The following is a 17,486-nucleotide window of genomic DNA, read 5'->3' as shown; positions in this document are numbered from 1 at the left end:
AGTGGCCTACCATGGTGAATGTATCCCAGATCAGAGACTTATGTGCTTAGAAGGCTGATTTTATAGAAATTGGAAACAAAACCATCCCTGAGTGAAGCGCATTTGGCTGATGTTGAAACCCAATATGTTGGCTTTTACTTTTCCATGAGGAATAACTAAGACCCAGACCAGAACACTCACTTTGAAAGACCTAGTATATTATCTTTCTGTGGACAGACCTCTTGTGGAATGCTGGTGGTAGTTTGGTAAGCATGGAATTGAAGGGGAGTTGATTAGATAAATTGTGTTAATTGCTTCAGGTTAAAAAATGACAGCCTATTGTTTTCATCATCGTGGTTGGCATGGCCCTGCTGATGAGACGAGAGTTTTTGAAATATCTATTGTCTGAGGCTTCCTCTTCTTTTTTTTTTTTTAAATTTTTAATTTTTAAATTTTTTTAGTTGCTGACGGATCTTTACTTTACTTGTTTATATGTGGTACTGAGAATTGAAGTCAGTGCCTCATACATGTTAGGCAAGCGCTCTACTGCCGAGCCATAACCCCAGCCCTGGCTTCCTCTTCTTCACAGGTCTTAATTAGGCCACTATGGCTGATCAGCCAGCCCATGGTCCTTTCGGTATATGTGTTATCCATAGTTCATAACAATGTGATCAGTCTTAAAGCATTGGAGTGACTGGTCTCTCTTGTCCTCCCTGCTCTGAAATATTGATATTGTTCCTTGGTTTTAACTGTGATAGAATTCTTTTCTCCCAGCGGTACGAGTGACTTCATTTTAAATTTTCATTTCCATTACTGACAGTAATGTTTACATTTAAAAATGGTAACTGATAAAATTGCTTCTAACATATCTTTCCTGCCTAAGACAAGTAGAAGCCACTGTGTGCCAGAGATAAAACCTATTTATGTTCTTCTCCTTCCATGAAAAGTCAGAAGGCAGGTTCTAACCTACATAGTGTGATATCTGTACATACTCCTAATAAAATAAAAGGGCCTAGAACTTTGACATTTCACTTTGTAAAGGTTGATTTCTAATTGTAGAGCTTTTTAAAATCTTCTTTAAAAATCTTTTTACTGTCTACGATTTCTTTTTCCAGGTCCTTTAATTTACTTTAATATTTGTTCCTAGGTGAGCTACATGGAAATTTACTGTGAGAGAGTACGAGATTTGCTGAATCCAAAAAACAAGGGTAATTTGCGTGTGCGTGAACACCCACTTCTTGGACCCTATGTGGAGGATCTATCGAAACTGGCGGTCACTTCCTACACAGACATTGCCGACCTCATGGATGCTGGGAACAAAGCCAGGTATAGTAGGAAACAGACTAATGACTGAGATCTTTGGCACATTGGGGGGCTTTTTGTTCCCATTTATCATCATCCCATGTTGATATGAATAAAAGTTGCTTCAGTTATGGCGGCCTCTGATCCTTTGGCTATGCTGGAGAGTTGGGGGCTTCAGCATATCAGATATCTTTCTTCTCATCAAAACAATGCACTAGTGAAACAACTTTGGTTAAGTTTTACTCTTAGGTTTTTTTCAAGCCATGGTAAAGTCATCATGTCTGTATGAAGCTGTGGTGGTATTTGATTCTGGAATAAATGAGCACCTAATAAAGAATAAAAATTTAATGCTCCAGTGGTTTCTAAAAGGACAGCTGGAGTATGAAAAATGATTCTGATGGTGTGCCTTTGGAGTTGGAGGCTATCTTGATGGGCTCACAAATAAGACAGTATTAAGAGCAATTGTGTAAGTGACAATCCAGCAGTCTGTGAGTTAGTTTAAGGCCATAACTTGTGATTGTTATGCTTATAATGTGGAGCCTGCTCCACATGTAAGAATTCCATTGTCTCATGGTCACCATTGTATTTATTTAGGACAGTGGCAGCTACCAACATGAATGAAACAAGTAGCCGTTCCCACGCAGTGTTCACCATTGTTTTCACCCAGAAGAAACATGACACTGAGACCAACCTTTCCACTGAGAAGGTAGGAAAACATCAGTCTCTAGGTTTGAGTTGCAAAAGTGGGAGTTTTGAGAAGTCCCTTTACTATCCTCTGCACTTTTTGGAACGGGAGGTAGATTGCTCTTTTACTTAATGTAGGTTACTTTATAGCTTCTACTTAACATTTTTATTCCACCTTTATACCAGTTTTCAGCATGGGTTCTTAAATGAAATCACAGGATAGAAAATAGAGTTAAGAAAAAACAGTCTAAGACTAGTTCTCATAAACTCTAATAAACGGCATGATAGTTAGACAGTTCTGTGGGGAGAAAATCCTTTTCTTCCTGACTGAACCATGATAATATTAATAATGCTACCACATAATGTTACTGTGGGATTAAATGGTTAAGCAAATTATTAGGCAGGCAGAGTATGATTTATTCTTGGAAAGTAAGAATAACTCTATGAGAACTCTGGTTTTCTTCAAATACCCTTTGTTAATTTCTCATTTTGTATAGTGTTTAAATATTGTAGGCCAGGTGCGGTGGTGCATACTTGTAATCCCAGTAACTCTGGAGACTGAGGCAGGAAAATTGCAAGTTCCAGTTCAGCCTCAGCACTGTAGTGAGGCCCTACAGTTTATGGGAGACCCTGTCTCAAAATAAAAAATAAAAGGGGCTGGGAGTGTAGTTCAGTAATAAAACACTGCTGGGTTCTGTCCCCAATATCAAAAACAAAATTTATAGATTTTAAAATCAGACTTCTTGCTTTGAATCCTGGCTGCTACTTTTCAACTTTATTAACTTAGGCAAGTTACCTAACCTCTTTGTGCCTCAGTTTCCCTATCTGTAAAACCCTCCTAGAGTTGTTTAAAGGATCAAGTATTTATATAGGTTAAGTACATGTAATAGTGTCTAGTACAGAGTAACTGCTTAGTAAATGTTAATTTTACAGTACTTAGGATGAACCTAGAGATGCTTCACCACTGAGCTGTATTAGACAGGCCCCACCACTCTCCCCCAACTTTTTCTTTTTAATTTTTATTTTGAGACAGATCTCACTAAGTTGCTGAGACTGGCCTTGAACTTGCAATTCTCTTGCCTCAGCCTCCCAAGTAAATGTTAATTTTATTGCAATTATTGTTAATAATTAAAAAAAGTTACATTCTGTTTTGTCTATATTCCTAAGTGGCATGCAATCTTAAATCTGAATTTAGATTTATTGTATTAGCAGTTATATAGGATCCTTTGCTATATAAAATAAGTACATTGTGATACCATTCTCACTAAAAACTAGAATCATCTTTTCCTTGGTGACATTTTATATGCTTTCAGCTAAAAATTATTTTTAAAAATATATACTAGTTATAGGTAATCAAATAACTTGCTTTGCCAGAGGTAATAATGTTGATGCTATTTGGTGGTTAGTGTTTTTCTGAATGGCATCAAGAACATTCTATATGAAAACATGTTTACACTTTCCCACAATGTTAAATTTGCAAAATGATGTTAATCCTATAACCGAAGTGTCCCCCCACCCCCTTTGGTGCTGGGGATCGAATCTAATGCCCTGAGCATGTTTGGTAAGTATGCTACCACTGAATTATATTCCCAGCCCAAAATCTTTCTTGATAATCCATTTTGGATACTTCTGTCTGGAGTTTCTTGTAATTTAATTTTTTAAAACACTTCACAGATATATACAATAAACTGTACATATTTAAAGTATAAAATTTGATCTCTTTTGAAATAGGTTTATAATTATGCAACCAGTTTCACAGTCCAGATTAAGAGAATTTCTATTACCTAAAAAAGTTGCTTCATGCCTCTTTGTAATATATCTCTATACCTATACCTCTACTACCCCGTTGCAGGCAATTCCTGATCTACTGGTCGTTTTTTTTGTTTGTTTGTTTGTTTTTTTGGTGGATTGGGATTTGGGATTGAACCTCGGGGTGCTCTATCATTGAACTATATTCCCAGCTACCCTCTGCCCTTTTATTTTGAGACAGGGTCTTTCTAAGTTACCTGAACTAGCCTTGAACTTGAGACTTTCATGCCTCAGCCTCCCGAGTTTCTGAGATCACAGGCCATTGCCAAAGGCATTGGGCTTCTGACTTGCTTTTGCCACTGTAGATTATGTGTTTCCTAGAGTTTTATATACATAGAATCATATAGCATGCACTATTTTTTTTTCTGGACTTCTTTGACTTAGTGTAATGATTTTGTGATTCATCTATGTTACTGTGTTTATCAGTAGTTCCTTTTCATTCTGATGAACATTACATTGTATAGATGCATCACAGTTTGTGTATTAAGTCACCTATTGAGTCTTATAGTAGATGTGTGTTTAGTCCTTTTTTAATATATTTTTTAGATGTTGATGGGCCTTTACTTTATTCATTTATTTATATGTGCTGCTGAGAATCGAACTCAGTACCTTGCTGAGAATCGAACTCAGTACCTCACATATACTGGGCAAATTCTTTACCACTGAGCCACAACCCCAACCCATATTTAGTTTCTTAAGATACTGCCAAAGTGCTTTTCAAAGTGACCATAATATTTTACATCCTCACCAGCAGTATATGAGAGTTCTGATTGCTTGTAGCTTCTTTTTAACATACCACTTAGTAGGCTAATGAGTTTTATATATTCTTATGACATACTGTAGTAAAATATCATGTTTATCTTGAGGTTATGAACTAGTTCATTTTTTGTTAATATAATACCTGAGGCCTTAATAAAGAAAAGAGGTTGCTGGGCATGGTGGTGCACACCTATAATCCTGGCTACTCATGAGGCTAAGGCAGGTAGATTGCAAGCTTGAGTCCAGTCTTGGCAATGTAGCAAGCCCCTGTATCAAAATAAAAAATAAAAAGAACTGGGGTTGTAGCTTGGTGGTAAAGTGCCCTTGGGTTCATTACCCAGTACTAGTGGCAAGAAAAGAAAAGTGGCTTATTTTGCTCATAGTTCTGGAGGTTCAAGGCCATGGCATCCACATCAAATTTGACTCTGGTGAGGACCTCATGACAGATGGCATCACAATGGTGGGAGCAGGTATAAAAAGGAGAGATCACACCATCCAGGAAGCCAAAGAAACTGGGGAGTGGCTAGCCTTGTCCTTTTATAACAAACCCTTTTGAGAACTAACTCCGGGATCCCACGAGAACTTCCCTAATCCTTTCAGAGAGCAGCATCCCCATTGACCTAAGGACTTTCCATATGTCCCACCACTTCTCAAAGGTCCCACATTCTTAATATTGCCACATTGGGGATCAAGCTTTCAACATATGAACCCTTGGGAGACAGATTACATCCAAATCACAGCCAGTTACTACTTTAGAACCAAGACAGTTGCTATGAATTTTATACTTTGTGTGTGTGTGCACGGTGCGTATACAGGCTGAGCACACAGTCAGATGCTTAGTCACGCCCCCAGCTTTATGCATGCTCTTTAAACTGATTCTGATATATGTTGTCTTTGTCTTGAACCATAGTTAAGGGCACTAATAGTTTGTCTTCTTTGTACCTTAATCTTTAAAAGGATTTCCTGTCTTTAAATGTTTTCTGCTTGTATCTTGCTTATATTTGAATTGTCCCCTTGTTACTGTTCTTTACTAGGTTAGTAAAATCAGCTTGGTGGATCTAGCAGGAAGTGAACGAGCTGATTCAACTGGTGCCAAAGGAACTCGATTAAAGGTATTTATTTTACTAAATAAGTGGCCTAGTCAATCAGTGTTCTGTAACATGGGTCAGCAAACTATAACCAGTGGGCCAAATCTAGCTCACCACCTGTTTCATGAATAAAGTTGTATTGAAATATAACTGTATCCATTAGTCGATATGTTGTCTATGGATGCTTTTGCACTACAGAGGTAGAGTTGGCAATAGATCCATATGACCCACAAACTGATTTTTATTTGACCCTTTATAGAAAATTTTGACCAACTGCTGATCTGTAACTTTAAAGAAAGGTTAAGTTGGATATCAAAATAGTTAGAGAGAGCTGAATTGCATTTTGGGAAACAGGCAGAATTTGACTAGGTAGAAGTAGGACTGGGAATAGGATATTCAAGATCCAGATGTAAGAACAAAAGATTGTTTAACAAGATCAGAAATTTTACATTGGTGATTTGTGGAAAGAAGGCTACATCTGTAAAGTTTTGGAGTACAAATATCTAGAAAATAGTGGGGGAGGAGTGAGGGAAGAAAAGATAGTGGACTGAGACAGACATCATTACCCTATGTACATGTATGATTACACGAATAGTGTGAATCTACATTGTGTGCAGTCATAGAAATGAAAAGTTTATTTAATGAATCAAAAAGCAGTCTGTAAAAATAAAAAAATATATAGAAAATACTTGGAACTATGAGGTAGGCATATGGTCTCAGCGTGGTATCAAGTGTGAGGACTAAAATTTTAGAACTAATGGACATAAACAAATATGCTAGCATATGGCAAGCTTATCTTCTGTATGAATGATGTGGCAGTAGTAGAAACTCTTCATCCTAATTCTTTTATGTTTGATGTTTATTTTAGGAAGGAGCAAATATTAATAAATCTCTTACAACTTTGGGCAAAGTCATTTCAGCCTTGGCAGAGGTGGTAAGTTTATACTTCATTTTTTATTAAGGGGAAATTGCTCAGCAGATAGACTTGATGTTATTTTATGCTTGTTTATAAAGATTGCTGTGTTTTGACCCTATTATGTAGTCTTGTCTTTCTCCTTTTAGAGCTTTTCAGGTAAGATAGTATGACAGTGAATCTGTGCTGAACATAGAATGAAAGCACATGTAGATGTGTAAAGGCTAGAGCAAAGACCTAAAGTTTGACTAAATTTTTGAGCTTTTATTTTGTATCTCACATAAAACAAAGGTATTTATTGTGTATTTTTTTTTTTTCTAGATAGAATACGCCAATCATTTTGAGCAGTTTGAGTATTTTGAGCAGTTTGGTTTTGGTGGATGCTATTGATTTGGGGGCCAAAAATATTGTTTTAAAATACAGCCATGTGGGGCCTGGGGATGTAGCTCAGTGGTAGAGTGGTAGAGCTTGGCATGTGTGAAGCCCTGGGTTTGCTCCCCAGCACTACAAAAGTAAAAAATAAAAATAAAATACAGTCATACATTATTTAACAAGGAGTGTATTCATCATTAGGCATTTTTGACATTGTGGGTGTGTTGTAGAGTATGTTCACACAAACCTGGATGGTGTACAGCTATACAGCTTGGCTATGATAGGGCCTGTTGCTCCCAGGACTGTGATGAACAGAACAACACAAGATTAACTGAAACATAGGAGAAAATGGTGCAGTCAGCGGACAAGGTAAACACAAAATGCAAGAGACTGCTACTAGCAAATGGCATGTTATTTTACAGCAAACTCTTTTTAGGAAGTAGAGTATGCTCTAAAATAATGGGAAAAAAGTAAAGTATGGTAAATATACAAACCAGTCACAAAGACACTTACATTATGAACTTAATTATATGCGCTTTGTTTTTATACAACTGACAGTGTAAGAGGTTCATTTCTATCAGTGTTACTACAAACAGGTGAGCAGTAGTTGTGTTACCACCTAAGGACAGCTACAATAGGAATTTTTTACCACCATTATAGTTTTATGGGAATACCATTGTATATGAAGTCTATACATGGACTAAAATGCCATTATGCAGCACACGACTATAATTTCCCTCCCTCCCTTTCTTCCTCCCTTCCTTCCTTTTTTTCTTCCTTCCTTCCTCTTTCTGTTTCTTTCTTTTCCCATAATACTGGAGATTGGACCCAGGTTACTTTACCACCAAGTTATATCCCCAGTTTGTTCCCTTCCTCCCTCCCTCCCTCTCTATTTATTTATTTACTTGGAAACAGGGTCTTACTAAGTTGCTTAGGGACTCACTGAGTTTCTGAGGCCTGCCTTGAACTTGAAATACTTCTGCTTCAGCCTCCCAGGTCACTGGGATTACAGGCGTGTGCCATCACACATGGCCATGACTGTAAATTCATTCTTTCCTATTCTTTAATGGTGGAACACTAAAGCTAAAACAATTTTTATATAATAGTCATCATTATTTAGGTCAGGAGCCAGAGAAGTATTGGTCATTGTGTGCTCTGATATACATTAATAATCTCATTTAAATTGCTTAAGAAGATTTAAATGTTTTCTTATCTGTGTCTGAGAAGTCATAATCTATGACTTCAAGTTTAAACAAAATACTATTTTTTGTTTGGAGGTTTATTCTGTGTTCTTGTTTTCTCCTTCAAATGCTTCTGTCTATAGGATAACTGCACCAGCAAGGTATGGTGGGGATTGATAGAGATGAACTAGCTGTAGAATCAACTCATGATTTTAAATCCTCAGAGAATATATAGAAGCATGAAAAGGAACTTTCAAAGAACTTATCTTTTGGCTCTGTTTTCTGGCTATTTAGGGTGACCATAAATCATGAGACTTCACACCAGAATTACTTTAGAAACATGATGTTGTTTGGAAAAGGAATTAAGAATAAAGGAACAAGAGAAATTTGAGGAAGTTTTTATACTGTGTCATCTTAAGTTTGTCCTAGTGATCTATAGGACTCTCTGGACAGTTCTATAAACCACTTTAAAGGGCAATAAATGAACTTTCTTTAGGCCCCAAGGGTTTTGTAGTGGAATAAAAGTTTGACTCATAATTCTGTGAAGAACTGAAAGGTTAACTTATCCCAGGAGGCTCATGCAATTTTAAATTGCACCTGCTTATTGAAATTGCTCTGGTGTCAGGAGCGGTGCTGCATGCCTATAATCACAGTGGCTCTGAAGACTGAGGCAGGAGGATTTCTAGTTCAAAACCAGCCTCAGCAATTTGGCAAGGCAGTAAGCAATTCAGTGAGACCCTGTCTCTAAATAAAATACAAAAGGGGCTTGGGGTGTGACTCAGTGGTTAAGTGCCCTGGGTTCAATCCCTGGTACAAAAAAAAAAAAAAAAAAAAAAGTTGTCATGGATGTTTTTGTTTGTTCGCAGTGTTGGGGATCAAACCCAGGGCTTCACTGCATGCTATGCAAGCACTTGGCCACTGAACTACATCCACGGCCTGATGATTTTGATAAGAGATGGGCTTAAAGTGCCACTTGCCTACTTGTTTTCCTTCACAAACCTGAATTAGCCACTTAGTACTTTTTTTCTGAAGACTTGTGTTTTTTTTGCAAAAAGTGGATCATTCTTTGTTGAACTTTGGATTATATCAGGAGTGGATTCTAAAACTGCCCATTGCTGGGATGGTGCTTATCAGTGAGCCGTGACTTTCTCCTTAGTACCTTTTTTTAGTGGTGGTCGGGGGGCAGTTAACTGGGGATTGAACTCAGATGTGCTGTATTCCCAGCCCTTTTTGTTTTATTTTTTCATTTTGAGACAGAGTCTCACTGAATTGATTGCACTGAATTGCTGAGACTGTCCTCAAAATTGTGATTCTCCTGCCTCAGCCTCGCAAGTCACTGGGATTACTCTTTAGTAGCCTCTTAAAGCTTCACAACACAGTAATCAAGCAGGAAATAGCTGAGTGACTGTTACCAGTAAAGCATTTGCATCAGTTTTTTTTACTTCTAGAGAATGTGATTACTCCCATTTCATCACCATTTTTTTTTATTGGTGCATTTTACTTTTTGGAGCAGTGTAAGTAGACCCTTAAATGGACACGCGCACACACACTTTATCTAGCAATATTTATAGATCTATAAGTTTACAAATGACATTACATTTTTAGACCTTTTCACTTTTGGTTCTTGCTGTAATGGTTGGATTTATTTTTTGTCTTAGTTATAGATATGCAACAACTTGATTGTTGATTTGGTGGTTGAACAAGTACATTTATTAACTAAATCACTACCTATCCAACCAAGAATGTGCAAGATTCATATTTATACCTTTGTAAAAATACAACTTAACTGTTTGAGAGCTTGATTTGAGATATTAGTAAGGAATTCCTGTTAATTTTGCTAAGTGGATAATAGTCTTTAGTCTTTTTTTTTTTTTTTTTTTATTTAGTCTTTGTAAGAAATGTACCTAAAGTACCTAGAATGAAATGCTGATAAACACTAAGATCTATAACAGACATGATATGGGCAGCATATCAGATAACAATATCGGATTGATGTTAAAAATTTTCTGAATTTGGTCATTATACTCTGTAAAAGAACATCCCCTTATCTGCTGAAATGTTTAGATATAAAGTCTGCATTTTACTCCAGAATGATTCAGAAATGTAAAGTATTTGGGAGAATAATTGCAAGATGGTTATGGCAAAATAATGTTAATGGCTTCTTAAAGCTACATGGTGGGTATATGGAAACTCATTAAATACTCTCTTGACTGCTGTGTCTGTTATAATAAAAATTTCAAAATAAGATACAAAATGAAAAAATTATTGTGTGAACTTTGTGTATTATAAGGAATTTAAACTGTGAAATAAATTTCAGCAGTGATAGGATTCAACTGTAATTTGATTTACTTGGGAACTTTAGACTGGTTTGCCTTTCTTCTCCTAAACATTACTAAGTCTATTCCTTTCTCTTTAATAGAGTAAAAAGAAGAAGAAAACTGATTTCATTCCTTACAGGGACTCTGTTCTCACTTGGCTTCTTCGAGAAAATCTAGGTATGTGACTACTGACATAAATTCACTTCATAGGTATCTTTTTAAAGCTGTTTACTTATTGTTACTTAATGGCTAATTTTTGTGTGTCTCTTTTGGGGAAGAATCTTCTTTAATTACTCATGTTACTAACTTGAGTGTTCCATGCCTCTTCATTTTTGCTCCTCATTTCAGCTGATTATATTCACTTTTGAATTTGGGTGTTCTCCCATATTTCATTTATTTCAGGGCATGAACTGTGGAACATTATTCACCTCTTTACTCCCTACAACTGCTTCAGACTTTTGCTTCTTTCTCAAAAGTTCTTTCCAAACCTCATGTTCCTCTGAGGTGCCCACAATCAGACATTGCCAGCCTGTACTTCTCCTTATTGCTGATATTTTTTGACCTTCCAGTCCTGCTCTTCATTTGTTGCTGACTGAAGGGAGAGACCAAGAGTAGACTGCTGGGCTGATCCCCAGCAGTGACTTTCCCATTGCTAACAGTGGTTGTGGTGGAGTGGCTATCTTGACTCCAGTGGGTTCTAGATAGAGTGAGAGAACAGTAACTGGACCAGTAGGTTCATACATCAGTATTTGAGTATAACAGTGCCTGGCACAGGGACTGGCATGTCAGAAAGTTGTTGACTTTTGATTAAATGTTAGGATATGAGTTAGTGCTGTTAGATTTGACACATTCAATAACATTCTTTCTAAACAATATAATTTGGGATGTAATTCATTTGTTTTAGGTGGCAATTCTCGGACTGCAATGGTTGCCGCTCTTAGCCCAGCAGATATCAACTATGATGAAACTTTGAGCACTCTGAGGTACTCTTATTTGATCTCACTTCCCAAGTAGACCCACATTCAGTTATTTTGTTATACCATAGATTTTTTTAGGCTGTGTGGATAGTCATTTGTGTAAATAGTGATCCCTTTCTCTCATAACAGGGAATATATGGGGGGAAAGGGATTTTTATTATAATGGAATTTACCTGTCCAGGTTTGTAGTTTATTGGGAAAAGCAGGAACTTATTCATAGGAAAGATGTTCAAATTGCTCAAATGAGAGTTTTGGACAACTTTTAGATAGTAAGTTTTCTTATTTGTTTAAAAAGTTTTTCCTTTTGTGAACACAACCTTTGTCTTTACAAAAATGCCCACGTTGTAAAAAAGTAATAAAATTATGAATACACATGGCATTTAAAAAACTTTACCAAGCCAGGTACAGTGACACACACCTATAAACCCCATTACTCAGGGGGCTGAGGCAGGAGGATTGCAAGTTCAAGGCCAGCCTCAGTAATTTAGTCAAATCCTCTCTCAAAGTAAAAAAGGTTGGGGTTGTATCTCTGTGGCAGAGCATTTTCCTATCATGCATGAGACTCTCTGGGTTCACTCTCCAGTACTACAAAAAAAATTTTTAAATAAATAAAAAATTTACCAACAGAATGTTCGCTTAGCAGAATATTTTTGTGTATGAATGGGTTTTATTATTTTCATCTGGAACTCTCTGCCTTCTTTCTTTTGAGGATTAAATTTGTAGTCATTAAAAAAAAAAAAAGATACTTTTGAAACTGGGTGCAGGGGCACGGCACTCACCTATAATTCCAGGTGAGGCAGGAGAATTGCAAGTTCACCCTTGGCAATTTAGCAAAACCCAATTTATAAAATATAAAGGGCTAGGGATATAGCTCAATGGTAGAGTGCCCTGAATTCAATCCTAGTACCACACCCATCCCCCCCCCCCCAAAAAAAAAAAAAAAAAAAAGATACTTTGATATAGCAAAAGAAGTGAAAAATAACTCCATAATCTGACAAACTAGGTTTGCATTCTCTCTGGTATTTATTTATTTTGTTATCTTGGGCAAGTTGCTTAAATTCATCTGAGCCTTTTTCTTCATGTTTATAAGGTACTATAAAGCCTTATACAAATAAATTATCAGGGCATATAAAATATATAAATACTTAAGATGTTTGACTTAGCAATAATAGTGTGTTACTTATGTGAAATAGAGTACCTGAGAAATGGCAAGAATGCATTTTCTTCTTGGATCTAGATATGCAGATCGTGCAAAACAAATTAAATGCAATGCTGTTATCAATGAGGACCCCAATGCCAAACTGGTTCGTGAATTAAAGGAGGAAGTGACCCGCCTGAAGGACCTTCTTCGTGCACAGGGGCTGGGAGATATTATTGACAGTAAGTAAATTAAGGATCAACATAAAATCCAGTCTTCCTCTTTAGGGCTTTATATTTAAAATAAACATAGATTTAAGGAACTTGGTCAAACAAGATGGTGCTAAAAATGGTTATATGTGTATTTTTTCCTAAAAAGATCCAGTGAGACAGGTGCAGTGGTGCATACCTGTAATCCCAGCTATTATGGAGGCTGAGGTAGGGAAGATTGCTTGACCTAAGGGTTTCAAACCAGTCTGGGCAACATAGAAAGACCCCCATTTCAAAAAAAGAAAAAAATAAAAATAATGAAAATGATCTCAGAATTCCTTTATATAGTATGTAGCAGGCTATCTATGAACTTTTTTTTTATATTAAACTTAATCTCACTGAGTTAATTTATAAAAATGTTTCTTGGAGCTGGGCATGGTGGTACACACTTTGCAGCAACTTGGGAGACCGAGGCCAGAGGATCACAAATTGGAGGCCAACCTCAGCAACTTAGTGAGACACTGTCTTGAAATTAAAAAGATAAATAAATAAATAAAAAGGAGTAAGGTTGTAGCTCAGTGGCAGGGCATCCCTTGGGTTCAATGCCTGGTATTCCCCCCGCCCCCCCAATTTTTTTTGGGAGGGGGGAGTTTTTGTATTTGTTGTATGGGTTTCTCTGGATGAGTGTAGTGGAAGTAATAAATGTGTAAGAAACCCACCAGTCAAGTCTATTTTCAGATATGAGTCACCTTTGAACAGCCTCTGCTCCCTGTGAACACATGAAGTCAAAGTCAAGAATTAGACTTCCTGCCAGGTGCAATGGTACATGCCTGTAATCCCAGCAGCTTGGGAGACAGGAGGATTGCAAGTTCAAGGCCACACTAGGCAATTTTGCAAACTCCTGTTTCAAAATAAAAACGGCTGGGAATGTAGCTTAGTGGTAGAGCAAGCCTGAGTTCAGTCTCCAGTAAACAAAAACAAATATAGTAACTAGACTTCCAAGAGTACTATTTTACAATATTGTTTTATAATGCATCATTAAAAAAATCTCAGTGCCTATATAATGTCTAATCAGAAGTTCTCTTTTAAGAACTGGGGTTGTGGCTCAGTGGTAGAGTGCTTACCTGGCACGTGTGAGGCACTGAGTTTGGTCCTTAGCACCACATATAAATAAATAAATAATAAATAAAGATATGTATCCATCTACAATTTAAAAAATATTTTTTAAAAAGTTCTCTTGGGCTGGGGAGATAGCTCAGAGGCCCTGGGTTTGATCCCCAGTACTGCAAAAAAAAAAAAAAAAAAAAGTTCTCTTTATTTTTATTTTGGTAATGGGGATTAAACCCAGGAGCACTTTACCATTGAGCTACATCCCCAGCCCTTTTTATTGTTTATTTTGAGTCAGGGTCTTAGCAAGTTGCTGAGAGTATCAGTAAGTTGCAAAGGCTGGCTTCAGCCTCCTGAGTTGCTGGGATTACAGGCATGTGTCGCCTCACTCTGCAGTTCTCTTTAGTAAGGGTTGGGGATTTAAGTCAGTGGTAGAGCACTTGCATAGCATGTGCTAGACCCTGGGTTTCATCTCCAACATTTCAAAAGTAAATAAATAAAAGTTCTCTTAAGTGTGTAAAATAGATTATTCAGATAGAATGTGTAAAGCATGTTTTTTCAATGTAAAATTAATATTGTAGTCTTTGAAATTCTAGTAGATTTTTATGGCCGGTTTAGTTCTTAGTGATTAGAGCTGGAGTTTAGATTAATACAATTTGTATGGTAATCTAAATATTAACTTTTTTCACTCCCCAAGTGCCAAATATTGCTCTGTTCCTCTCTTGTCACTGCTGAACTTAAAACTTTGACCCTTCTTGTATTTTCCCTCCTGCTTACCTTCAGTTGATCCATTGATCGATGATTACTCTGGAAGTGGAGGCAAATGTGTGTATTTGATGTATTGGTTATTTCCAGTATGTTGCGTTGCTAATTTGCCTCTGTTGGATCAGCCTTAAAATGAGCTTTGCATGCCAGCAGTACTAACAGGAAATCCCAGACGGAGCATCCTGTGGAATCAGTTCTCCTGTTTGCCCTTCTCCATTTATCAAAGCAATCTTTGATGAACTTCAGTTTGTGGCTTGAGTGAAGGCTTAAGATTTCTACTTTTTAATTCCCTACCCCAATGTGATTAAGTCTAAAATCATAGATATGATGATAGCAGTTCACATTTTTTGATGGTCTGTAGTGTACCAGGTCCTGTTCTAACACCTTGAGCATATTATCTCAGTTCTGTCACTGACTCTGAAAAAGTTCCCTTATTCCCATTTTGCCAATAACCTGGAGTGGTTAGTTTCCTTAGACCTCATGTTTCCTGTATGATTAAGTTGGTAGTGTAACTCAGAGCCTTGCTTTTAATCATTTTACAGTTTTGTTGTTGTTGGGTTTTGCTTAATTTTTTGCTTCTTGAATTGCTACCTTCATGGTCTTGATTATTTAGTGTGAAAAATTCATTTTTAACTAATGTTGTAAATATAAGACTTTGTATAATTAAAAAAAACCATTTCCACCTGACCACATTCTCTGAGGCGCTCTCTGTGAATGTTGGGTTAGCACTCACTCTATGCTCATGCTAAGTTGTTATTTTCCATATCTTGAGCCTCCATGTACTCATTGGTTTGATAAACATTCTTCCCCATTTTCAAATTACAAATTAAAAAATTGAAGAGTCCATATGCTCGAAATGACCTAACAGGTTACTCTCTCCATTGATAGCACTGAGCTAATATGAAAAGGGTTGCTTACCCTTTTAAGATAATTCACATAAGAATTGTTTTAAAAGATGTAAAGAATAGCCAGATGCAGTGGCACATGTCTTTCATCTCTGCGACTTGGGAGGCTGAAGCAGAAGCATCACCAAGTTTGAGGCCAGCCCCGGCAACTTATCGAGGCCCTAAACAATTTAGTGAGACCCTGTCTCAAAAATAAAAGGGCTGGGAATGTGACTCAGTGTTAAAGTGCCTCTGGATTCGGTCCCCAATGCTCACACAGATAACACATGCACAAAGATGTGAAGAATCTTGTTTTGGGGTTTTATTTTTGGATTCTTATTGATGTGTTTATTTCTGCAGTAAAGCACATCACACATTGAGGAAATACATAGGAGGACCCAAATATAGCCCTAGCTGTTGTGATTGGTTAGCACCCCCAGACCATAGATTGTCCTGATACACACTTGACTCTTGGACTGGAACAGCTCTGTCTGAGATTTCCAAAGCTGAACCATACTGGTGTGGAAAGGATGCCTTTTTGTTTTTTGCTTTTATGCTTGAGATGTTGCTGCTGCCAGCTTGGTGCCTATCTCTTCTCTGAGCAGCTGTGGCATTTCCTGAAAACCGTGCATGACTAAGTTTGAATTCCTTAACTTAACTGCAAAGGAAAGCAGCCCCGACTACTTCTGTTTCCACTTGGATCTATGGATCTACTTAATTCCTTTTAGGGCTTGCATGTGTCCATTGGACCTTCTAAGCTTTATCCATCCTGCTCTTTCCCACCTTGCTACTATCACCTGGTGGCTGAGTTTTTTGCTTTAGTTCCTATCTCCCTTTTAAAACATGCCTCTTTGCTTGTTTGCCTATGTTTTGTATTTGCGGATGGTGGTTTTCAAACTGTCTTGAAGCAACCGCAGGCTTTAAGGGGCTTCAAGAACTGGCTTTGATTAAATAGTAAAGATGAATAGACCCAGAGAGAGCCGAAATAGTGTTTTTTAAATTGTTTGTATTACCTCATTTTATATCCTTTAAGGAAAATTTAGTTTCAATATTAATTTTAAGCAATGCAGATTTTCTCAAATTTAAAAATGAGCTAATTTTAAAATAGGAATGTGCTTATATTTACAGTTTTCTCTGGTGTTCATTTGGGGAGAATGACTAATGGAGGAAAGCACAAATAAGCAAATTAATGAGCTTTGTTGTGTGTGGTTTTTTTTTTTTTTTTTTTTTATAACCAAAAATAAGTTTAAGAGCAAAATTTATAGTTGTTGGACACCTTCATAAATAAAAATATTTCCCTAAAGCTTGTATATCACAATAGGAAGCAGGCTTACCAGTGACCCCATGGTTGTACTGGTAGGCACAGTAAGGACCTTAATTAAATAACGAGTCTTATTTCTTTTTGTTTGCCATAATAGAAATATGGAAACTACAACAAAACTTACTAATTTGCTAATTGTCTTTCCCTTTTGAGGCAATCATTCAGTCCTGAGTTCTTAGCTAGACTTAAAATTCCTGTCATGTTTAAAGTTAGCTCTCTTTTTGATTTAGGACATTTAAAAAATATTTTGGCATGTTGAAATGTTATACAAATACTCTGCTTAATGCTCAAAATTTTCTTTTAACTCAACATTTTTTGGAAATTATTTGACAATTCCAAAAAACTGAGCCAGGTTAATATGGATTATTATTGATGAATAAATGATCATTGTTATCCTTACTGTTATAAAGTCCTGGAATTTAAAAGTAGTGTAAATGTGAAGGCATTGTAGATGTGGAACAGTAGAAAGAATACAAGGATTGTTCTTTAGCTGTTTTGGGAGAGTACCTTTGAGGCTTTGTTTACCTTGTGCCAGATGAAATGTTAACCCACCTTGGAATTTTCAGTTTCTAAATTCAGAAGGGATTGTTAACCTCTAGGATACCAATATTAAAGAGCCGTGTTTTAGAACTGCCATCTAAAACAATTATAACTTGCCTTTGTATTAAAATATGTCTGTC

The 17,486-nt window shown here is 36.8% G+C and overlaps 1 protein-coding gene across 11 annotated transcripts in view; it reads left to right on the top strand.

Moving 5' to 3' along the window:
• Kif1b (kinesin family member 1B) overlaps positions 1 to 17,486 on the top strand; it is a 148,996-nt gene that overhangs the window by 46,241 nt on the left and 85,269 nt on the right. For 4 of the 11 annotated variants that reach the window (XM_047541941.1, XM_047541965.1, XM_047541911.1 and 1 more), the window contains exons 6-14: positions 1,127 to 1,305; positions 1,876 to 1,987; positions 5,568 to 5,645; positions 6,490 to 6,555; positions 8,231 to 8,248; positions 10,507 to 10,582; positions 11,310 to 11,388; positions 12,620 to 12,762; positions 14,620 to 14,661. In XM_047541941.1, coding sequence (XP_047397897.1) covers positions 1,127 to 1,305; positions 1,876 to 1,987; positions 5,568 to 5,645; positions 6,490 to 6,555; positions 8,231 to 8,248; positions 10,507 to 10,582; positions 11,310 to 11,388; positions 12,620 to 12,762; positions 14,620 to 14,661 — 793 coding nt within the window. The remainder of the gene's footprint in view (positions 1 to 1,126; positions 1,306 to 1,875; positions 1,988 to 5,567; positions 5,646 to 6,489; positions 6,556 to 8,230; positions 8,249 to 10,506; positions 10,583 to 11,309; positions 11,389 to 12,619; positions 12,763 to 14,619; positions 14,662 to 17,486) is intronic. The other 7 variants (XM_047541972.1, XM_047541950.1, XM_047541934.1 and 4 more) reach the window with 3 other exon arrangements.

This window comes from Sciurus carolinensis, chromosome 1 (genome assembly GCF_902686445.1).
Source record: "Sciurus carolinensis chromosome 1, mSciCar1.2, whole genome shotgun sequence".
NCBI lineage: Eukaryota > Metazoa > Chordata > Mammalia > Rodentia > Sciuridae > Sciurus > Sciurus carolinensis.
Note: the sequence above shows the minus strand (reverse complement) of the source record. Positions and strands in the feature narration are given on the sequence as shown.